The sequence below is a fragment of the Ambystoma mexicanum genome, chromosome 12 (genome assembly GCF_040938575.1).
Source record: "Ambystoma mexicanum isolate Mex_15411 chromosome 12, UKY_AmexF1_1, whole genome shotgun sequence".
Taxonomy (NCBI): Eukaryota; Metazoa; Chordata; class Amphibia; order Caudata; family Ambystomatidae; genus Ambystoma; species Ambystoma mexicanum.
The window spans coordinates 1,226,099,603-1,226,124,652 of NC_090936.1; the positions used below are offsets into that span (position 1 = coordinate 1,226,099,603).

The 25,050-nt window shown below is 49.4% G+C and overlaps 1 protein-coding gene across 2 annotated transcripts in view; it reads right to left on the reverse strand.

The window, feature by feature from the left end:
• GNPTAB (N-acetylglucosamine-1-phosphate transferase subunits alpha and beta) overlaps positions 1-25,050 on the reverse strand; it is a 625,912-nt gene that overhangs the window by 208,251 nt on the left and 392,611 nt on the right. For both annotated transcript variants that reach the window (XM_069629897.1, XM_069629896.1), the window contains exon 14: positions 12,078-12,277. In XM_069629897.1, the coding sequence (XP_069485998.1) occupies positions 12,078-12,277 (200 nt within the window). The remainder of the gene's footprint in view (positions 1-12,077; positions 12,278-25,050) is intronic.

Consider the following 25,050-nt stretch of genomic DNA (forward strand, 5'->3'; position numbering starts at 1 on the left):
GTCTCCTCTGGTCCAGCATAGAGATCCTTTGCAAGTGACTCTTTAATGCATTCCCTATAGACTTCTATAGGGTCCTCCTGCTCTGCTGCATCTTCCTCGAGGGCTCTGGGCCCATCCTTCAACCTCTTGAACACTTCTTTCGGTTCTCCTCTGGCCTTCCTTGATGATTGCTACAGAATTCAAACTTACCAGACGGGCCTACCGCCACTAAAGCAGATGGCCCATTGACTCTTCTACCATCCCTTCCTATGGAACCTTGACCTGGCTCTGGAACTCCTGGACTCTGGGGATACTTACCTGCCCCTGGACATTTTTCCTAGATTCCCCAGGGGTTCAATAAGGTCTACACCAAGTATTAGCTTTGATTTTCTATTCATTTTTAAAGTAATTCTCAACATTTCTTCAAAAGGGACTGCATTGTTAACAATGTGGCTACTTAGATAACATTGTAAATATTGTTCCTTGAAATATATGACGAAGATCAGTGTTACTAAAATGTTGTAATAATTTTTGAAAGCCTTTAGCTTTGGTTTGAAATTGTTACCCACCCTCTAATGCTTTGTTTCATTATCCGGTGTGAATTTGAATTCAGTTTAATATTAATTTGCACGAGTATTAGCATATTTTTCCTCACTAGTATAATGGTTGGTTTTCCTTTCTTTTCCATACCATACCTACATGTGTTAGGTGCCGACCACCAGGTATAGGGCCTTCCACATATTCTAGGGTTGGGGTTGGGTCTCTAGAATACTGTACACAATTGTGCACGGCCATAGGGGACTTAACTGCTTGTTGGGTTTGTTATTCATAGACATTACTGTTTTTATAATATACAGGAATTATTTGTAATACTGCTTATTATTCCCCCATGAACTTCTTTTGACCTGATCGCATATAATGCGTGATTTAAATAAAGTATATTTTTTCAGTACATCAGTGTGTTATGTTTTCTATAGGTTCGTGTGGACTAATTGTACCTTTGTGTCAACCTACTACCCCCTACCCGAGAGTGAAGCCTCGTCGCTCTGTCCAGGTTACCTACACTAAGACGCTTGACTTCCCTTTCTTGTCAGGCGTTTTAACCTCCCCCCTAGGGTTAGTGTTGGAGGCATCTTCCAAAGAGGGGCGTTAAGATGGATTTTGAAAATCAGGCCGCGGTGGAGGATTTTGGGAGACCGCACTATTGTAGTGAACAGGGAAGGCACAGAGAGCTGAGCCAAACCCAATCAAGGTAAGGTAGCCGAGCGAAGAAGGCTTAGTCACAGGAAGGACAGGCAAGTATAAAAATACATTTATTAATCAGGCCTTTAGATTGCACACCAAGCAAGGAAAATATTTAGTCAATAAAACCTGATAAATACATTTACCATAAGGAGAAATAGAATAGCATTAAATTCAATGGCCAGAGTACGTTAGGAAAGATTACTGTTTTAGGCCACTTTCCCTCCATATTCTGTGTACCCCCAAACATTTTGCTTTTGAACCTGTCCTAACTTTTTACAGGGAAGGGAAGCCTTCAGCTTCACACCACAGGCCTTTTACTTATTTCTTATGGGGAAAGTGATCGGTCCTTCAGACTATCAGTACAAGGAAACTGTTTCCCTTTTGTCTTTTTACCTGTTTGGGCATCTTTTTAACAGTGCACACAGCATTTTACAAAGCAGCGCAATGGGGATACTTTTGTATCACCCTAGTCTTTTACACTGGGGATTTTGTGTTATTTTTTTATGTGCCTAAAGATTACCAGGTGGCAGCAGATACATTTTTACCATTTTTGCAGTACTTTAAGTGTGCACATTCACATTTACTGCGTCTCACTACTAAAGGTGGCGAGTGCGCTAAAATGGCTGTGCCACAAGATTTCTTTCGCTAGCCCTTATTGTTTTTTGACCACCTTCCTGATTCACAGGAAATCTCTTATATCGTGATGCTGTTTCCGTGGGCTAGTGCATGTCGTGTGTGGTGATCCATGAAGGGGTGGCACTGTCGGGTCCCGCTCTACATCTGTGGTGCCAAAGAGTCTGGGGTGTGCATGAGTGAAACTCACGCTTGCTGTTTGTATGGTGCAGATCTTTACCAATGAGGGGCTCTGACTTGCTTCCAGCCAGGCTTTCGGATACGAAGAGGACTCGTGCAGCCATTTCTTCAGATCAGTGTTGGAGCCAAGTATCCTGTGCAGAACAGCAGCCGACTGAATATCATGGATGACTCCCGAAGAGGCCTTGAATCCCTTCCTGCGTTGGACCCGGTGAAGCCCTGCTGGACTACCTGATCTGTGAAGGCCCTCTGCAGAGCTGCAACCCTTGGACTGGTGGAACCAACCAGTCTCTACGCCTTCTCAAGATCCAGCAATCGTGAGCCCCCAGAATCATGCCTGGACCACCCGATGGACCGACCATTCTGCTTTTTGTCTGGAACTTTGCTTATCGCCAGCTCGTGCTATAAATCGCGTCCTGTCAAGTTTCAGCATCCTATAGCATCCAGGAATCCTGTCCTGGAATGTCGTTTCCAACCGCGACTGCAGAGACGCCTGCTTTGGTATATTCCATCCCATCACTTTTTGGATGTTTGTAAAGCATCGGAAAATAACCTTACGTACCTGTAAAACTGTTGAGAAGTCTTCTGTAACATTTGTCACCACCACAAGAACTCTGTTAGGATTTTATATTGTATATCGAGTATACTATATATTGTGTATATAGTGCCTTTCTTGCCATCATGCCTCCCTTCCACACTGTAATCCTAATCTACATGCATACCTTTGGAGTACACTACCAGTACGATTTTATGAAATTTACACACTGTAATTGTTACTATCTGTGGTGTACCAGTGTTATTGTTCCAAAATATGCACCCGGATGCCCTTGGGCTTGGTGCGCTATACAAATAAAATAAATACAAATTCCCACATTTGTCCCCTCTCCTAGAAGAAGCTTTGTGACTTTTTGGCACAAGGACCCATTAAACAGAGGGATTTGGACTTCTAAAGTTAGGGCTTGCAGCCTTGTGAACCAGTGTTCCTTACTGCATCACTACCCACCTTCCTTTCAGTTGTCCAAGTTATTATATGCAAGTCTACAAACCTATGGTAACTGTATATATGTTTGATAACTGAGTGTTGTTTGATAATACCATTTGCTAGTTTTATTTTTCTAGCATGTTTTTGGCCATTTTTGATAGTCATGTTGTACTTATCTGTCTAAGTGGATTTATTGTGTGCTTCACTGTTTGGACTCATTGTGGACACCTGACCTCACCCGCTTTCTCCTGAGACTAAGCCTTGACCATTCTCCACGTTTACCTTGATTGGGTTTGGCGACCCTCTCAGAAGAATATCCCTGTTCATTAGAAGTAGGGTGGCCTCCTGAAATCTGTGCACCAGGCCAGATTGTAGAAATCCATTTAACTGTGTAACATAGGGAGGTACTCATATGTTTTAGAAATAGAAAGAGCACTTCAAGATAATCATAAAACAGCTTCTCTAGCCATTATAAAGTCTGACACTTAAATGGTTTGGGGTTTTGTGCCCAAAAGTCACCAGTTCCAAAGTAGATACTTTTCAGTTAGGTTTATAAAGAGATTGGTAGTGGCAGCAGGCTGCTCTTCTTCATGCAGGACCTGGCATCAATGATGACCTGATGAACAGTTGCAAGAGCCCTCCTTTTACCCAAGATTCGGGTTGGTAGAATGCCCAAGCTCACCAATGATAAGGATCTGCCCCATTCAAACAGTCAGTCGCTATCCAGTCAGTGATTGAGACTGTCCACAAGATCTGCAGAGAAACAGACGTTCAGGCACCGGGGATGAGCATTGGGACTAGACAGTCCTAACACCCTCCTCTGGCCACACACACACACATACCACCCCTTTGCTGTGAAAGCCACAGTTTTCCCTGGAAAAGAGATTTCCATACAAGGTATTTCCTGCCCTGAGAAGGCAGCAAGAAGGCCAAGAACAATTGAAAAACCTTGTGGCACGGGCATCTTAGGGTGCGGACCACCTTTGGTAGCCATTTGCTTTAAATGCAAAACGCCATGAGTAAAATGTCACAATAATGGTAATATCAGCGCTGCCACTAGCTTGTTTTAGGCACATTGTAATAGTAACCAAAAAGCCATTATATTAAAAGATATAAGGGTACAAAGTATGTCTAACTGCACTTCACTACAAGGTAAGTTGTGCAAATGTAACAATATGAGAATTGACAAAGGGAGACATCGTCTCTCAGTCCTTACAGTCTTGGGGACTAGTCAGTTTCCCCATAAGAATAAGCAAAACCGGCAAGGGAAGTAAATCAGAAGGCTTAACTGACCTCCAAAAATCAGGACAAGAGTTAAAGAACAAGAAAGGGCGTCCCATAGGATTCTATGGCGGGAACGGTGCAAAAAGAAAATCTTTCCCAACACGTGGTACAAAAACAACTTGAAATGCCAGTATTCCGCGAGTTGCTAACACTTCACGTAAATAAAATATTTTCACACATGGGGTGGGTTAGTGCTATCACAATGTATTGGATTTGCAATATATTTCCAGACAATTAAAACACTAAATGATGGTGTACTAGGAACAAAGGTTTGATTTGTCATGCGTAATGTACCCAAAGTCTGTCTGAACTTTAACATTCGCATTTCTTTTTTTTTTTTTTTTACTTTTTTTTATTCATTCAGCGTGGCAGCAAAACACAGGCGAACAGCGCCAGGCAAATATAATATGAATACAGATGTACACAATATAAGCATACAGGGGTTGCTTCACATACAAACATAACCATTGGCAGAATGTCAATTATAAAAATTAAGATATACAAATTATAACATGAGCAGAATGTCCGAGAGCTATGATAGGGGTGAGGACCCGAGCTGGTGGGGGGAGGCAGCTGGGGGAGATGTGTCCGGTGTCGTATTCAGGTCGGACATATAAAACCAGAATCTGAGCCAGATATTCCTAGGCCTGGAGTGGGTGGGCTGTAGGTGAGACCAGGCTTCCTCAGAGTCCGAGGCCCACGTGACCGCTCTTAGCCATTGGGCATGTGTGGGAGGTGAGGGGCGAATCCAGCAAAGTAGGATGGATCGTACCGCGGGAAGCATGCACAGGCCGGCTAGTTTCTTGGAATTCCGGGAAAGGCCAGGGAGGTCATGGAAAAGCCATACCACCGGGGAGGGACTGATGGGGTCGCGCTTAGCAGACACCGTCGAGCAAACTGCCTCCCAGAACTGTGAGAGGCGGGGACAGGACCAAATCATGTGAATGTAATCGGCAGTATCCTGACCGCATCTAGGGCAGCTAGAGGGGTGATCACTGGACATGCGGTGTAATCTGTTCGGGGTGTAGTGGAACCTATGTAGTACTTTAAACTGAATCAGCTTAAAACGGGAGTTGAAAGACACCCGGTGTATGCGTTCACACAAGTGTGCCCAGCGCTCATCCGACATTTCAACGTCAAGGTCCGCCTCCCACGCTCCCTTCAGTTTAGTGAATTCTGGAATAGATATGGACTGCAGCATAGTGTATAGTCTAGATATTTTACCTCTAGTGGGTGAGGGGGAGGCGAGTTCCTCAATGACAGGGTCGTCCGGTGGTAATGCTGGGAACATCTGGTAATTGCGTTTAAGGGTCCTGCGAAGGGACGAATATTGGAGCTATACACACTGGCCTCTCCTTAAGGACAATGGGAGGTCAGGCCATTCAACAAATATACCCTGATGAAATACGTCACGCAGCAACTCATATCCCGCTTCAGCCCAGCAACGAACCATGGCTGGTGGTACCCGTGGGACCCCCGGAAGAAAGTTCCAGAGAGGGAGGTTGCCATGGAAGGTGTGAGCAGTACCGGACAGCCTCCATGTTTTCGCCAATGCCAGGGATGTGCAGGCGACCGGGCTCTGTGAGTCCAGTGCCAGGGGGGCGGGTAGTATCACCAAGGAGCGAATGTCGCGGTCGCAGACCGCAAGCTTCTCGAGTCTAACATGTGGAGGGGGGTCCGTTGTGTTAAACCAGTAGGATGTATATTGGATTTGGGATACCAGCCAGTATTTGAGGAAATCAGGGGCACCAAAGCCCCCTTAAGTCATAGGGGTAGACAAGGTATCAAGTTTAAGGCGGACCGCACCCGAGTGCCAAAGAAAGGAATTGACTGTGCGGGTCAGTTCACAGAAGAAGCCCCCCTTGGCCACAAGGGGATATTGATGAACCTGTAAAGTAGCTGGGGAAACACCACCATTTTCAGTAGACCTATTCTGCCTGCGAGGGATATCGGGAGTTTGTCCCAAACTAGAACTTTAGACGACAGGTGTGTAAGATACTTCTGGTAGTTCTCCTTGAAAGTCAGCACTTGATGGCGCGTTACCTCAATCCCCAGGTAAGTAATCGTAGACTGAGCCCATGTGAACCCCTGGGTGTCAGGAGGGGGGAGGGTGCACTCCGTAAGTGGGAAGAGTGTGGATTTCGAGCAATTCCCCTTAAGGCCCGAGATTCAGCCGAAATGAATGACGTCCTCCAGTATAGGGGGTAAGTTGGTGGAGGGGGAGCGTATAAACAACAGTGCATCATCAGCATATAGGGACACTATGTCCACCTGGCCCGCCGTGCGGAGACCTCTATGTGCATGGAATTGGCAGAGCATATCGGCGAAAGGCTCTATTGCTATAGCAAAGATCAGGGGAGAAAAGGGGCATCCCTGTCTTGTCCCCCTGGCGATCTTAAAAAAAGGGGAGCAACGGTCGTCCGTGCAGACCCTAGCCACAGGGTCAGAGTACAACAATCTAATCCAGGAGAGAAAGGAGGGACCAAATTTACAGCTCTCGAGGACCTGCCACAAATACCTCCATGAAACCGAATCGAACGCCTTTTGCATGTCCAGTGTGGCAGCCATCGCATGTGTCTCAGGGTTAATTCTATTAATTATATTTAAGAGACGCCTTAGGTTCAGAGAGGTAGAGCGCCCTGGGATGAAGCCCCCCTGATCTGGGTGGATGATAGATGGTAAAACGGGAGCCAACCGGAGCGCCAGTGCCTTGGCGTATACTTTGACATCGCAATTTATAAGTGAGAGCGGGCGGTATGAACCGCATTGCGAGGGGGGTTTACCAGATTTAAGTAATACTGTAATTGTGGCTTCGCGGAGTGAAGGGGGAAAAACACCGGCCTCCACCGATTCCTCCCAGAGAGCCAACAGGTGAGGGAGCAATAGTGATTTATAGCGCTTATAAAATTCGACTGGGATACCATCCGAGCCAGGGGCTCTCCCCGAAGATAAGGAGTCCATAGCATCAGAGAGCTCCTCAAGCGTAAGTGGGGAATCAAGGGAACCCGTGGTCTCCGGAGAGAGAGTCGACAAGGGAAGAGTATCAAGAAAGGAATCGATCTCCAACACTGACACCTCATCTGAGTTGGAATATAGGGCCTCATAGAATGTGAAAAATTCCATATTGATGTCCTGAGAGGTGACAGCCAAAGAGCCGTCAGGCCTCTCAATCCCAAGTATATGCGGGGAACCCGTCTCGTGACGGATCAGTCTCGCTAGAAATCAGCCAGGGCGCTCACCCTCCCCGTATCTCCTCGCCATGCCAGGGTTATCTAAAAAATTTTGTTCGCGCTCCGCAAGGGATCGGAACGTATCCAACTCCACCCCGATATCCGCCAGGGTACCCGGGGTGGAGTGAAGTGAGCATTTAGCCTCCAGGACCGATAATTTAGATTCACTCACGGCGAGATCACTCCGGATCGACTTAAGGACACCATTCTCCTTTGACAACGCTATCCCTCTAATATAAGCCTTGAAGGACTCCCATAGAGTGGCCTGTGATGCTACCGAGCCCGTGTTCGTCTCGAAGAACTCCTCAATAGACACCTCGAGCTCGGAGCAAAACTCTGGGTCCAGAAGGGAAAGGGGTTTCTACCTCCAACATCGAGTTCGGCCGGGATCCGGGCCCCAACCTATGATGACGGTTACAGGAGAGTGGTCGGAGAGGGTTCTGGGGAGGATCATTAGCTGTATGACATTCTTAATCAATTCGTTGGAGATCACCCATCTATCAATACGGGAATAGGAATCGTGGACTGAGGAGTAGAAAGAGTAAACACGAGAATCTGGGTAGAAGAACCTCCATGCATCAACCATGGCGAGACGGGGTAGGGATGATAGTGCAGCATAAGCTGCCCTGGAAAGTTGACGGGGCCTGGACCCAGATCTATCGAGGGCAACATGAAAAATTGTGTTGAAATCACCCCCCCAGAGGATGGGGACAAGGGGGAAGCCATCGAGGAGGGATGTGACCTGTACATAAAAATCTGGGTCATCTATATTAGGACCATAAATGTTCAGCAGGACTATCTCCTTGTTTTGAAGTGTGGCATGAAGCAGTACATATCTGCCTTGAGGGTCTATTTGTGAAGAGATAAGAGTGTGCTTGATACTCTTATGAATGAGAGTCATGACCCCACGGCTTTTGGAAGAAAAATCGGTGAATAATCTATGGGGGCCCCATGTTTTGGCAAATCTCATACACTGTTCCGTGCGAGCATGTGTCTCCTGTAGAAAAAGAACCTTGGATCCATGGCGCTCAGCCTGTAGCTGGAGCTGCCTCATCTTTTTATAATTACCCAACCCCCGTACATTCCAGCTCATGAAGGTCAGGTCACTCCCAGACATTGATGCAGGAGCGATTGTATCCGAGAAAGTGTCAATAACCAATGGGCCAGTTTAGTAGCCCTGCAGTAACAGTCACTGGGTATCCCCACGCGGTCCGTCTTTGCTGCCAACGCCACGCTTTTAGTAACACAACCCCCAACATGTCCCACCCCCACCCACATCCCTCCCCCAAACAGAGGGATGACAATCCCAGAACCCTTTAAACAGAAACAAACCAGTGGCATCAACGCCTGGGGGCCTGTAGGCCGGACTTGTGGCGCCGCTCCGGGCCAATGGCAGATCCGGTTAAAGCATAGTGCCAACAATGAGGTTTCACATGTAACTTGTAAAGAGTCTTTGCACATAGTAATTTGGCACACATTTGTAAAGATAAATCAGGCTAGAAACATTAGGGAGTAATAACCAATGTCTCCCCGGTGCAGTAGGGTGGCAAGAGCTGGGATCCCCCTCACCGGGAAAGCAGAGCATTGAAGAAAAGTGGTTTGGTAAGGGCGGTCAGACCGGAAAGTGTTCATCAATAAATCTGGAGGCCTCCTCCGGGAACGTAAAAAAAAAAACCTGGTTGGCATGTTCTATGCGCAGTTTAGCGGGATATAGCATAGAGTATTTGACTGCATGGTCCCTCAGCCTTCTCTTCACCGCCAGAAAAGTCTTGCGTTCTCGCTGAACGGCTACCGAAAAATCAGGATAGCGATGTATCCTTGCGCCACCCAGCAGGAGTTCTCCTTTGAGTCTCGCGGCCCTGAGGAGGGCATCACGATCTCGAAAATTCAGCACTCGGGCTATGATGGGTCGGGGAGGAGCGGCGGGCTTAGGCTTAGCTGTCAGTGCATGGTGCGCTCGTTCTATAGCAAATTGGGAGGAGAGCTTCGGTGAGTCAAGAAGTGACAGTAGCGTATGTTCAACAAAGACCTCCATTGGTTCATTGATATTTTCGGGGACCCCGATGATGCAGAGGTTGTTGCGCCTCGATCGGGATTCCAAGTCCTCATTCTTCTTCTCCACCTCAAGTACTCGGTTGGAAAGATCGGCAACCTGCGAGCGTAGGGCATCCAGGCCATCCTCGGTAGAGCTCACCCTTGCCTCGACCTCCAGCACCCGAATGTCCGTTCTCTTGATATGGGCCTTGATGGAGGATATGGTGCCGTTCATGTCATCTAATTTTGAGTGAAGTGTGGTGAAGCCCTCGCGCATGAATTCCATCATGTTTTGGGATTCCGAGGCCACAAGGGATGATGAATTAGTAGGGGCCTGCTCAGGGACCCCCTCCGGCGATCTCACTGGAGTCTTCGCGAACATATTGATGGAGCTCTGCTTTTTACCGGCCCCCTTAGTCATACTGACGTTGTTGAGGTTCAAGTGGAGTGTGATGGATCCGGGGCGCCCCAGCAGCTCGTGGAGGGAACCAAGTCACCTACCCCCGCCTCGGGATGGTGATAGACCACTGTCCTCGGGTTTGGTAGGGGGGGAACCTCAGCTATTCGACTGGGTAGATTGGTATGCAAGGAGGGAGGTCGGGTTGAAACTAAGAGGTTAAAGCGATCGTGGTCTCATTTACATGATGTTTGCGAGTGCCAATGCAGCGCGCAGTCTAAAGGCATTTGTAGTAGGGCGCCGGGGAGACGGGCGTGATGATACAATGCAGCATACACAGAGGTTAAGAGCACAGGTACAGTTGACCCAATGTATTCACAGGAGGTGTAGGGAAGAATGTCTCCCCGTCTTGTAGTATTTGCCTCTTAGAGTCAGGCGTGAGCGGAGCAATTCGGAAGAGGCTCAAGTGCATAACCTGATTGTGTAGACAAGTGATTGTGGATCACCAGTGGCTTGATCAGGGGTTAGAGGACCATGCGGGCTCAGTTGTAGGTGACCAGTGCAGCGTTGGACCCTCTCCAGTAGAGCGAAAGGATGCTGGCGGTCGCCTACCTTGGGGGTACCCACAGAGGAGTAAAGTGGAACAGAACAGGGACTCTGCCACAGTGCGTCCCCAGGAGTGAGCACGGGGCCCCGGAGCGTCTGTATAGTCCGAATTTAATATTGTACCAAGAGGTCAGGCACCGAAGAATTGGAAGAGATGGTATGCAGTAGGTGACTTGGGTGGATGCCCCGGGTGACCGGTGACTACCAATGCAGGAATCCGGGGCCCTCCGCCAATGCACAACACAGAAGGCTCCCAGCACAGTTCAGCAAGGGTTGAGCGTGATGCTGACAACTGACCCCTCCGGGAGCGGGGAGCTCAAGCGCTGCAGACCATTATATTAAACAAAGACAGTCACAAGGGGTGAGCGTAGCGCGTTGTAGAGGGTCACCGGGCAGGGTAAAGTGAAGCCAGAGAGAGGATCAAGCCCCAGGTTGTCGCCAGGAGGAAACGTGGGTGCCCAGAATATTCCGTGCTGAGAGGCCAGATGAGCCCGCGTATTCGTGCTTCGGGGGCGGGCAAGGCCCAGGGCCAAGCACAGGAGGAGGCGAGGAAGCGCCACACTCAGGGGGCGAACGGGACTCACTCCGACAAACGTACCTTGTGGGTCCTGTGAGGCCCGAACACCAGCGGGGGAGCGCAGCACCGGATGTCTGGAGGGCGCCGCAGATCGACCCTGGGTATCGGAGCCTCCTTGAGGGGCGGGGAAGGTCCAAAGATGGCTAGCCGCACCAGGTAGCGCGGCAGCGGTCCGAGGAGGGGACCAGGAAGCAGCGGCGCCGGAGGCTGGAGCGTGGTGTCCAAGACGCTCGGAAACAACAGCAGATCCCACAAGGCTCAGGGGCGGGAGCGGACGATCGCAATGCCCCCAACCAGCCGTAGACCTGATGGGGTGTAGGAGCGCAGGGAGTCCCCGTAGCAGCAGGCAGGAGGGGCCGGAACATCAGGATGAGCGGTGCGCCCCGCCGCTGGAGATAGATATTGGCGCGAAGGAGCGCCGTAGATGGGGGATGGTAATGGTGATGTTCGGATCTGGGGATCCTCTGCGCCGTTTCGGATCGGGATTTGACCAACAGATTCCCAGATTCAGCAGCAATAAGGTCGTGTCAGTCAATGCGGCGTATCAAGAGCTCCAAGTGCCCGGAATAGGATTGCTTGATCTGCCTGCCACGCAGCGCTAACTTCAGGCGGCCATCTTGTTCGGCGCTCAACAGCGCCCCCAACATTCTCATTTCTAACGTTTGCGACTACTTCATATAGGATTCAACATCAATTCTTAAAAAAAAAAAAAAAAAAATCAACCTTATACAGTTCTGACTCGATGCTCTCCCCTTTATGTTTCAAAAGAACCTCTTCATTGTATTGTTTTAACGACAGGTCGACAACACCTGGAAACACATGTTTAATGATCACAATTCTGCCGACACAAGTCTAATTATAAATGCACCTCAGTAAGTTTGGAGAACCTCGACACAACGTGCTATTCAGTCGAAGGAAAAGAATACTCACATGTCCTGCACCTCTTGCATGACAATGCGGTCGATCATGTGAGGCATATGAGCAGGAACCTTTCTTGAGGTAAAGCCAAACTTGCTGTTGAGGAGTTTATTCACATAGCGCAGGGAATTGGCAAACGTGTCCTTCAGCCGCCTCCCGATCCGCTTGCTGTCAGAGGAGTAGGAAAGTAGCTTGTTTAGGACAATTTCTTCCTAAATCATGGGAAGAGACACACAGTATTTAGAGGGTTAATAAAAACTCAATGACTAACTACAACAGAAGAGGCAAATAATGCTTCTCTTTGCACCATTTTTGGAAAATATTGCATCAAACATTTGCAAAACTGGATGCTGATCCCAAAGGAGAGCAAGAAATAAATATGATTTAACAAACAACTTAAGAGTAACTGCACATCACTTGTCTTACCAATCTCCCTGGCACTAAATATACAGTTTAATGCATATATGAGTGTTAGAGGACATTTCCATCTCTGTGCAAAATTCTCTCCACCTGCGAGTTCCCCAGCACCTTTTGCTGGTCTCTTGGATTTTTGTTGTTATTGAAAAGTAAAATGTATTAGCATTTCAAGTACAACAACTCAAGCCTTTACATATGATCTATTTCATGATACAATTCCGTAAGTGTGAACTTAGGGCAACTCTCAGAAACTGCAATTTAAACAACATTCAGCATTCCCTAATCACCCCTTCAACATTCCCCTCCTAAATCAACCCCCCTCACGCCTCACATACGCAGCAAGATCCCGCATCCTCCGGTAGGCTCCCTCCCGAGGGGTTAGCCCTCATCCGGGCAAACAGTCTCAGGGCTCCCGGGTCGGCCGTAGGATTATCTCACATTCAATCTGTGCATCACCATGAACTTCCGAATACGGCTATCGTTTCAAGTCCCTGTGGCTCAGCACCCAGGAGCCCCTTGCAACTGGGCCATGATGTGTCCCCTCCCTTTCCCCCCTCGCCCTCTTTCAGCGTCCGTATTTCTCAAAAAATTGTACCCATAGGCCCTCGAAGTGAACTTGTGACTCATCAAGAAGATGAGTCAGGAACTCCACATCATATACGACTTGCACCTTTGCCACCCATTCCTTTTCCGCCGGCATCCTTGGGTTCTTCCACAGCTGGGCCAGGCTACATCCAGCTGCCACCAACATTACCCTCAGCATATGCCCGTCCCCCCACCTCCTCAGCCTCCGTCAGTACCCCAAAAAGAAACAGCCCCAGGGAGAGTTCCCTATTGATCCCATCTACACCTTTTAACCATGACAAAACTTCTCTTCAATACGTTTGCACCTTCCCCTCAGCCCCACCACATGTGGCCATTGTCCCCCCCCTTTCACCCTCCTACATTTCCAACAGCCCGGGTCATTCCCCTTGCCCATCTGTTGCTAACACAGCCAGTGGGTAGTGCCACTTGTGAAGGACCTATAAGGCCTGGTGCCTATATTGCAGGGAGGCCGTCGAGCTGGCAACCCATCTACACATCAATGTCCATAAGGCATCGTCAATCTCGTTCCCTAAGTCCCGTCCCCAACTAGTCCTGGCTGGGGGTGGATCCCTGGGCGCTGCCAGCAACTTCCCCTTAAAAAGTCGGGCTACGAGGTCCCTTGAGCCTGTCTTTGTGAGCAGAAGTTTCCCAAAATCCATCAATCCCCCCCTCAAGTTTTCCCCTCCATCGACCCTTCAGCTGCAGGTATTGAAATATCGACAACCTGCCCACCTGCAAGCACTCCTCTAACCTCTTTATTGTGATGAAGGGCCCCTCCTCCAACATCTGGCCTGCCTTATACAGCCCTGCCAAATATCGTATTTGGAACGCCAATGGTTCTACATTCCCGTCACGCAGTGGGGGTGCCCAAATACTGCTCAAGGGGGATGGCCATGTGGTCAGCCATCTGTTCTAATCTCTCTCCCTCTAGAGACCGCACAGGACTTCCAGGATCGGGCGACACCACACCCATCTCGGGATACAGGATCTGGGGACCCATAGCCACTCTACAAGGGTGACTAGCGCCTGGACCGCGTTGCCGAATGGTACCCATTGCTTCTCTGAGGCCGGGTTCAAATGTACCACTAACACCCGGGACTGAGCTGCTTTTTAGTAGGTCAGGAGGTCCGGGAATCTCACCCCTCCCCCTCCTCCTTCAGCAAGATCATGGTCTTATGTGCAATCCGGTGCTTGGCTCCGGCCCACAGGATATTTAAACAGGGACGCCTTTACCTCCTCAAAGAAGAACCTCAGGACCATGTTAGGGAGAATTCTCTGTAAAGGCTAATTTCCCAAACCTAGTGAGTCCCCCAGCAGCTGTGCTGGATTTTTGGGGTTTAATTGTTTCTCCTGCTAAGAGTGAGACTCTCTTTCTCCCACTCTTAGGCATGATTTGAGAATGTCCTTTGACTTTGTAAATGTGTTTTATGGGCTATGGGGTCTTTTACTCCATAGGGCTTCATGTGTTTTTGGTATGTGTGTTACACAGCATCCTCAGTGCAGTAACACAGGGGTGTGTCATAGTGACAGCCAAACAGACTCCATACCCTGGGACTGACTACTGTCTCCCAGGGCATGTAAAGTCACCATTGATTTTGCTAGTCTTAAATTGTGAACAGAATCAGTAAAAACCATCATATTGTGGAAGTACTGGTAGGGGTCATTTGATTGCCCCTGGGTCTGTTTCCCAAGGGGGCACTGTCCAGTCCCCCCTTGTCGAGTTTCTGGCTGGTGGCAGTGGTTACCACGCAAAATATTCCCCCGGAATATTTCCTATGGGATTTTCCCATTCATTTTAAACGCACCACTTTTTTGGTGCAATGTCAAAGATACCGCCGCACTCTTGTGTGATTGGCCCAGTGGTGAGCCGCCCGGCTCACCACTTAGCATGTTTGATTGACAGCTAGGCTGATGAATGGGGGTTTTGCTGCATAAAAGCAGGGCTTTGGGGACTGGAACTTCAGAAGTCGCCACAGGACCTAAAGAATCCGAAGAGGGGAGAAGCTGAGCCATTTACAACGACGACACCACCGGTGGAGCCCTACTGTACGAAACTCACCACTTTCCCCACGACAGAGAAGATCTTCTTCCAGGAGAGTCTTCTTCCCTTTGAGCTGGTGGGACCAACCAGTTTGCATTTTTCGCCTTCCTGGATCGTCCAGAGGTCGAATCACCCATGCCAAGCACCCCGGCGGCCGGATAGCCACGCTTCACCACTACCGCGAATAAAAGGGTAGTACCTTTTAACTGGGAAACTCCGCGGCTGGTTTCTTCCCTGGCAGTGCAACGATCTCCAGCTTTCCTCCAAGTCGAGAACTTCTCTTCCCCTGGACGAAGCACCGACTTGCACCCGCTGCCAGGAACAACTGCCCCCACAGGAGCTTTCTCACCATTTCAGGTACTGTGTCCCGCCTGGTCTCCCTTGCAACAGACTGTCCAAGGTGTCCCGTAAATCCTTGACTCTCTATCCTGGGGTGACCTCGGACCTGTTAACATCACCTTTCTATCTTGATCCGACCTCTTTTTGACTTTCTTGCAAAGACTGAGTGCATTTCCACTGCGTGATCTTGGGCACATTCTGCCTTGCTCTCTCCAATAGTGGGCCTGGCCTATGAACTTTTTACTCTGCAGTAGACCCTGCCTTTCTTGACTTGTTGTGGTTCTTTAAAAGTGTTGGTATTGTGTGTTTTCCTATTTCTGCCTTTTCTCTCCCTTTTTAAATAATTATTGGAGTGCCATCTATGGATGCGCGCTCACCTCTGTTTTGCTAAATAAGTGGTGTCTTAACCTAGACTTGTCAAATAATTAATTAGGGAGGTGTATATATTTCTAGTGACTGTTTGAAATTGCTTGACATATTAGTGCCAGTGTATTTTTACAAGTGTGTTTTTAAATAAATAATTATATACTTTTATACAAAAGCTCTGGTTAGTGTTTGCTTGTACTACTGTATTTTTAGCCCTATTGTGTATACTCTATATACTGCCTAACTCTTCTTGAGGGAAGTCTGACTGCTCAGCCACAGCTACCAGGTAAATCTGGGTGGTACAGACTGCTACCAATTGGGTATACTGCTAACACCTGTAGTCTTGAACTTTTTGCAGTGTTCCCAAAGGGATCTTCACAGGTTTCTGCCTAACAGACCACCACCAGGAGCATCTGAAACAAGAATTTGAGGAACTACCACCACTTTGACACAATTTAAACGCGCCATCCATGAAAGCTCCAGCTTACCCCACTGATCCATCTCTGTGCGCAGTGTTGACCACAACGGCAAATAGGTCCCAGCGAAAAGATCCCCAACTTGTTTGTACACCTTTATCCCCAAGTAATAGAAATGCCCCCCCAATGTACTGCTTCTCTGTCCCCGACAATCCCCCTATCAGAAAGGCCACTGATTTATCAAGCTTCACTTTTAAACCTCACAGTCTTCCGTATTGCTCCAGACTCCCCATGAGGTGCAGCACTGATCGGATCCACTATATACAGCATGGCATCATCTGCAAAGAGGCTCATCTTGTACATTTGTCCTCTGACATTAACCCCTTCGATCCCCTCCACTTCACAAACCTCTTTGGCCCACAGCTCCATTATCAATGCGTAAAGCAGCGGGTAGAGAAGACAATCATGCCTTGCGCCTCGTAACTAAAATGTCTGACACGCTCCCTTCACCACCACCCTAGCCATCGGTTTCGAGTATAGGGCCGCAATCCACAGCCTCCAACTCCCACCCAGCCCTATTGCCGAGAGGACTTCCCCCATACAGGCCCAATCTACCCTATCGAATGCCTTCTCAGCGTCTAGGGCCAGTAGTAGGGTGGCATCTCTTAGCATCGCTAGGGAGATTAGAATTGAAGCGTTTCCTGCATATTGTCGGATCCCTGCCTGTGCATTATAAATCCTGTCTGGTCGGTGTGGATCAGCCCAGGAAGATAGGACTCCAACCGGGTAGCCAATGCCCTCAAGAAGATCTTTGCATCTAAATTTAGTGGAGAGATAGGCCTATACGAGGCACAGCTGGTTGAGTCCTTACCTGGCTTTGGGATCACTGTTATTAGGGCCCTGAGAAACATTGGCGGGATGGACCCCTCCCCCGTTATGGAGGTAAACAACTTGGCCAAGGGCGCCGGCAGCAGGGAAAAATCTGCCGTAAATCTGATCCCCCTCCGCCCCCAGGGCCTTCCCAGTCTTTAGTTTACGAATCACCAGCAGCACCTCCTCCCTCGGCACCTCTGTCAAGCGTTTCCCTGTTCTGCTGCACCAGGCTGGGGTGCAACATGGTGCAGATAACCTCGGATCTCCTCTTGTCCCACTGGCTCCGGCGCAGTGTAAAGAGCCTGGTAATACTCCACAAATTGGGACGGGACATCATCCCACTTCTCCACCATGAACCTGTTCACTCTTCAGACCCTATTGACCCTTAGCTCCACGCAATTGCCCCCTTACCCTATTTGCCAAGAAGGCCCCCACCGGAAGAAAGACATCACAGCGGAAAAACGTATCCCTCATTCTCCCGACCCTGAACCAACTCTCAGCAACTTCCAATCCTCACTACCTCGTAGAGGGGTACAATAAAATCATGCGTTCAGCTCTAAATTCCATTGCACCGCTAAAACTGAGAAAAAGCAAACTGAAAAAACACCTGAACACTTGGCTCTCTCCTCACTTAAAATCTCTCAGATTAGAGAAATGCAAAAAGGAACAAGCCTGGAGACAATCACCCACAGACAACAACAAGTTGATCCTCAACAAAATAGCTGACACATACAAAAAAGAAATCAATCGCTACACAAAAATCGAACAATCTGAGAATATCACAAGCCAACTCTAGCACCAAAGAATTGTTCACTATCATCAAGGAGCTGGAAACACCCGTCCCCGTCCCGGACACATGTTTGAAAGATAATAAATGGTGTGTCATGATCTCTGCTTCCAAAAGGTCAGGGTTTTCCCAACTCCCTTGGAAGCAGATCCATAACCCAGGTTCCGAGTGCCAACCAGTCCCAATTGGGACCTTTTGGACCCAGTCCTGGCGCCAGTGGCAGGCTCATAAATATGCCCAGTCCCAGCGCTGGAAGCGCCAGGCTCATAATGCTTGGGTGGACTTACCTGCAGCAGACCATGCTGCTTACTTGCCTGCCAGTTGAGCCTCTGATCCTCTTCTGTTTGGAACTACTTTTCCTGTTGGGTGGGGCAGGAGCCACTCCCTAGGTTCAGAACACTGGAACTCTTCTGGAAAGCAGGAACTCTTTTCTTACCTAGGCGTGGCCGTGGAAGGAGATACCTAAGCACTACAGGAGGCTATTTAAACCACACCCGATGGATGAATCTTGCTTTGCCTTATTCTGCATCCTCAGCAGCAGAACGCTCATCGTGTCTTCTGCATCTGATCCTGGGCCTAAGGAAAAAGGCTTACCCATCCTGAATCCATTCTTCAGCAACACCTATAAAGACAAGAAAGAACAGGTTAGCATTACAGTCTTCAGTGACAGCTCTTCACTTACCTGGTCCATCGGCTGTCACCAACGCCTCGCGCTGCATTCCGGCATCTGAAAGACAAAGGCTTACCTACTCTTCGTGCGCTCCGGAGGTCTTCACACTGCATTCCGGCATCTGAAAGACAAAAGCTTACCAACTCTTCGCACGCTCCGGAGGCCTTCGGCGCTGCATCCCGCATCTGAAAGACAAAACAAGGTGCGTTTAAAGACATTGGGGAACTTTAATACTCACGTGCCATTACTCCTTTCCGCATCTAACCCAGTGGGTATTCCGGCACCCTGCAGCCGCTCCGAACTTGTACCTGCAAAATAAAAAGACAGTTAGAGCGCATCGTGAAGCAGGCAACAAGCGCTTACTTACGTGCTTCCAGGCGCTTCTATTCATCACACGGGCTCCATCTTCAACTCACTTCAGCCCGTCATCCGCCATCGCCGGAACCCTGCAAAACAAGAGACATCATTACTAAAGACTTTAAAGACATTAGAATTACTCGAAACTTACCGTTCGTGCAGTAAACGACGGACAGCAGTCCTCTGAAGTCAAGAGGCCTGCTCCCTTTATCCAGTGAAGAAACTGGTTACAGCACCCTGCCTCGAGGCAGATGGAGAGCACGACGTTCACTTACCTAAGGTGAGAGCGTTAACCTTTGGGGTTCTACAGGAGAAGAGAAAGGGAAGAAGAGAGAGACATTCAATAACCCAGTTCATTAATCCCATATTTTCTATCTGCAGACATCTTACCCTTCGAGTCAGACATACAGTGCACAGAGGTCCAGCCCAAAGAGCCAGCCGTGTGTTACATCATGGGTATACGCCCAGTCAAGACCGGCGCCTCTACGGGAATCAGGTGAGCGTTACATGGTGCACCAGTGTCCAAAGCGCCCTCTCCAACAAAGTCGCAGGCCTACAAATCAAAATGAACAAGAAAGAATCCCTAACCAACTCTACTAACTCTACCAACACTCCCCTCCACCCCCCGCCCTACACCCCATAACCCTACAACCAACCCACTCTCCTGCTTCAGCTTCTCCGAAGTCTCTACGTTAGAAGTGGAAAACGTTATCCTCAGCCTCAAACCCTCAAACTGCCAGGGCGACCTCTGCCCCTCCCAAATCATTAAAGATGCGGCAAGAGACCTCTCACCATTCATCACCAAACTCATGAACGCCTCCTTCTCTTCAGGCATCATCCCCAACTTGGGTTCTCCCTTTACTCAAAAAACCCTCCCTAGACCCATCTATACCCACTAACTACAGACCCATCACCACCGTCCCCTTTCTGCTAAAAAAAAACAGCTTATCTACAAATACAATACCTAGAATTAAATCATATCCTGGGAATCTGGTAATCGGGCTTTAGACCCAACATGGAACAGAGACCGCTCTCATCGCTCTCAAAGCTCAAATTGACACCCTTCGAGACAGCGGGAAAACTGCTCTACTACTTCTACGTGACCTCTCTGCAGCATTTGATTTAGTAGATCACAAAATTCTCTGTAACCACCTAGACTCTGCATCCCATTTCTCACAAGGAGCCATAAGTTGGATCGGGTGTTTCCTAAACAACAGGTCTATGCGTGTCTTCTCTACTTCAGCATCCGCTGACCCTATCCCCCATCACTTGCGGGGTTCCTCAGGGATCATGCGTCTCCCCCACATTGTACAACTTGTTCACGAAGCCCCGGTTTGATGATTTTGACGGTCTGGGTATCACCTACACTAATTACGCCGATGATACCCAGATCCTCATCCCGTTGACGGGAGATTACAACAAGGATTTGGCCTTGGTGAACAAGGTGTACCTCATCATCCAGGCATGGATGGCCTCACACATCTAACCTAAAAAAACTATCACAACAACACTAGCTTCATCATAGATGGCAACCCTATCAAGGTAGCCAAGGAAGTTAAAACTCTAGGAATCTATCTAGACTCCACCCTACCCTTCCGCAAACAGGTTAGTTCCATGGACTGCTCCACAGCCCAAAGATGTAAACTAATAAGAGCAGCCAAACCCTTCCTTTCCACCCAGAGCTGTACTACCTTGGCCAGAGCCCTAATCTTATCAAAACTGGACTATTGTAACGCCCTATACGTAGGAGCCAACAAATATGTTACAAATAAAATCCACACTATGCAAAACAATGCTCTCAGAGCAGCGCTGAGCATCCCTAAGAGAGAACACATCTCTAACATTAGGAGAGCCCATAATTGGCTTACCACCACCAACAAAATCTTGCTCAAAGTAGCCTCCTTAACTCATAAATACCTAAACAATGCAGCCCCCCGCTACCTACTCGACAAAATAAAAAGATACACCCCCAACCGACCCACCAGAACCGCCAATGCCAACTTGCTCTCAGTCCCCAGGTTTAAACGAAGCAAAACAGCTTCCAGGTGAAAGCAGCCCAACACTGGAACTCCCTGCCACTTACCCTAAGGACACCTCAAACCCACCTCTGCTTTAGGCGCAACTACATTCAGTGGATAAAGGACAATGGCCAATAACTCACCTTGCCTACCCTATGTATATTTGTAAATTGTTTATCACTGCATCTGCCGCTACAACAGCAATTGCTTTAACCTACGTATACACTGTAATTATTGTACAGACTGTAACCAAGCTGAGAATAACCTTCTAGCTCCTGCGCCCTTATACCCTCGGGTCTGGCGCGCAATATAAATTAATAAATGAAATTAAATAAATGAAACTGCACTCCCTCATGAAGACCCTTTATCCACAGGAATTGACCACCATATCCTTTTTTGATCTGCGTCTCCGTCATCCGAAACGTCTTTGTCACTATGATACCTCCTTCCTCCTTGCGATCTCTATGGGAAGCCCAATTAGCCTTGCCAATATCTCTACCTTTGATTGGGGAATCTGTGCCCTGTTTATAGTGGGTTTACTGCAGAAAGAGAACAGTCAGACGCTGCTTATGAAACATATTGCCAGTCAGTGACCTTTTGTTTTATGTGTTTAGCCCCTTTACATTTTACGTGGCTACCCGTAACTCAGTCATACCCCTTTTTCACCATGCCCTCGTTGCCCACTCAAGCATCCCGGGAGCCATCTGACTACTCCTTTTGTATAGATTGCTGCACATGTTTCCTCCCCCATCCCCCTTGCCCCACCACCCTTTCCCCCTCCCTCCCCCACCTAAACCCCTTTGGCCCCCTTTCCCCCTCCCACCAAAGCCTATAGTCCCACAGTACCTGCATTATGGTACCATCGACCGAAACACCAGGGTAGAGACCTGGACCCCTCGGTATCCCTGCCTCCTCCCCCCAGTATTACCCTTCCATCTCCTGCACCATGCTGCACCCCCTTGACCTCCCCTGTCCTATCTATACTGGGTGTCCTCTCCGGCCCATTCCACCCCTCCCCAACAGAACACCCCTGCTAAACACCCCCACCCTCTTTCACAACGAACACCGAAATAAGCTAAGGAACTCCTATTTAGCAAACCCCCTCCCAGACACCGCCTCCCTCACACCAAGAAACAACACACTTAACTTTCCACTTCACAGGTCCCCCAACCCACCATGATGCAACCTTCACACTAGGGCGTGGTATTGAGCTTCTGGAATTTGATGGCACCCTGGATCCTACGCCACCCACAGGGTGTCCCAGATCCCACTGCTCCACCGTCTTGACTAGATCCCCCACCAAACTCCCCCATGGCTGCTGGGTCCAGGCCCCAAGAGGTCCTCCATGGTTCGCTTGACATCATCCTCTGTTACCACCTGGAGCATCTCACCTTCCTATTCAAAGTTAACTGCAGAAGGGTATCCCCACCTGTACCTTACCCCTTTCTCCTTGAGCCATCTGGTCAGCGGACACATTTCTTGCATCTCAAAAAAGTGTCTGGGCAGAGAGGTCCTGGAATACGGCCACCATGGATCCCTTTTATTCAATGTCCCCATGCGCCTGGCCATTTCCAGAACGTTAGCCTTTTCACGATAGTAGTGCATCGTGGCAAGGAATGAGTGGGGCCCTCTGCTTCCACCGCTCACCCGATGCACTCTGTCCATAGGCACAGTCTCCCTTTCCTTGGATCCTAGGACCAGATTCATAATCTCCTGGATCTTGCGCTCCAGTCCTGCCTAGGAGTTCCCTTCTTTCTCTCGAAGGCAAAAGAAGCGAGGTTGCTGCATCCTTCCTGTTCTCGAGGTCCTCCACTTTGAGTTGTAGTTCCTCCTCTCGCATTTCCACTTCTTGAAGGTGGGCCCCCACCTGCATCTCAAGGACCACGGATGAGGTATGGCTCGCTTCAGCCCTTCCCTCCGATCCTCCAGGGTAACCACTCTCGCCGAGAGGTCCGCCACTTTCACACCTATATCAGTTTGCATGCCTCGTATCTCGTCCAGTATCGCTTGGATATCAGTTTTATGGTGCCAATCTCTGCTGTGCATGGGTGGGGCCCTCTGTCCTCCTTCAATTTCGCCATCTCTCCTCCCTCTGGATACTTATACTGTGCGAGTGCCGCCTGCCAGCTCACCCACGTGGGCGAACGCACACCAGCTCACCACCGCCCACCTTCATCTTGGCCATATGCCCTCAGGTTGTCCTTGTGGTCCCACCAAACCGCTCCTATTCAGGGGATGCCTCCTTGGTCCGTCCCCCTCAAGCCCGTTCTCCTGCCTCCTGGACTTGAGGCTGGACACCCCCCCACTCCAGCTATGTATCCTCCACAGCACTGCTCCTTCCCAATGAGGCACCGCGCGGATGCCGGGATCATGCGTCCAAGGGACCTCAAGTCACTAGAGTCAGTCCTTAACACAGTATGTTCTGTCTACCTGGATCAAACATCGGGTGCCCCGCTTGATATTTAGGAGTCCGGACTGATGCACACCCCCTCCTTAGGTCGCTGGGGGTTTGTACATGCACGTGTGTCTCTGGTTGCAAACTGCTCCAACTCCAAGCTGGCACCTCCAATGCCTGTTGGAGCCGCCCCGTGGTGGCCTCTGCTCCGGGGTGTACAGTGGGGTGGGCTGCCGTTGACTGTGGCTGGGGGGGTGGATGAGCCCCTCTCCTCATGACACCTCCACTGCCACCCATAGCGGTACCCCAGTGCTGCCTCTGCACTCCTCCCCCGTATGGCATCTGCATGGGGTGGGGTAGGGACAGCATTGTCTCCAAGCTCACTGCTCCCCTTTGGCCTCTTGAGGGTCTGCTCTCCCCCTTCACCAGGCCTCCACTCTCACCTCTGGTCAGCAGGCTATAAACGCTGGCATCACATGCCGCAGGCTCCACTGCTCTCAACTGGGCACTTTTCACCCAGCCTCATGGAGGGCCCGTTTATGCAGTGCTGCTTGTAGACACTGGAGGCATTCGCTCTGGGCCGGCCTGTGTTCCGCCTGTGTGGGCTTCTGTTGGTTCCACTCTGCACCAGAGGGGCTGCCGCTAACAACCAGTAGAGGGGATGGACCCCACCCCTTGCGCCTCTGCAACCCTCTGCGGCGGCGGGTCGGCTCTGCCGTCTTGCCTCCCCTTCTCAACGCTGAGGCTGTGCGTGGCAGGTGAAAGGGAGCCCACATCTTTGAGTCCGCCAGTCTCTGTGTGACTTCATGGAACTTCATGGACTTCATGGAACCCACTCTTGTTCACCACTAAGGCGGTGCCTTACAGATCCCCAGCACCACCTCTTGTCAGCAGGGTACGGCCTGCGTCCTGCTGCTCCGTATCACTGGCCCCACAGTCCGCTGTCTGTCACGAGCTGCTCGGCCTTCCAGCCCAGGGTTGGTTAATCAGCTGTACAGGATCGGGATCAGCTGCAATTACATCATCAAGTGCAGTCTGTCCTCCGCTGTCCTAGGGGCCGTTGTGGAGGTTCCCGGGCACTAAGCTCTGATGTTACGCCACTATCAACCAGGGCAGGGATCCGAGCCTACCAATCAGGCATCCATTTTGCCTGCGCCGACTGGTGGTCTCCGATTCTTGGACTTTTGGACTGATTCTCCTAAGGGAGTGGAATCTCACTCATCCTTTTACTCTGATCATGGGAACCCTTGTTACCTCTGTTTGCTATTTCTTTGTGGAGTCATGCTTTCCTCCAATTTTAAAGGCATCTACAAATTACTAAAGCAGCACACAACCCTTTCGGTGCAGTGTTTCTGCAGGCTCCTAGAGCTTCCACTTTTTCTTTATTTGCCCTTGGTTAACTCACAGTTACCCAGGTAGGGGGATACTTTTTATCACACCTGTATTTTCTTTTGTGAGGTCAGCAGACCCACCTTATGTGTAGTGTTGAGGGGATCCTATGTATCCCTATTCTCGACTCTACAGTAACTTTGTGGCTACTGTGACAGGTCTATCAGTTCAGGCTTGTGGCAGTATACCTTTTATACAACTTTTTGTGAACTTTCATTGCAAGCTGTGTTAGTAAAGATTTTCATATCAATGATAAATCTTCCTGACCTGGGTCAACCCAAGAACCTTTTGCTTTGACCAGCTAACTATTTCAAGGCACAGAACAGAGACAG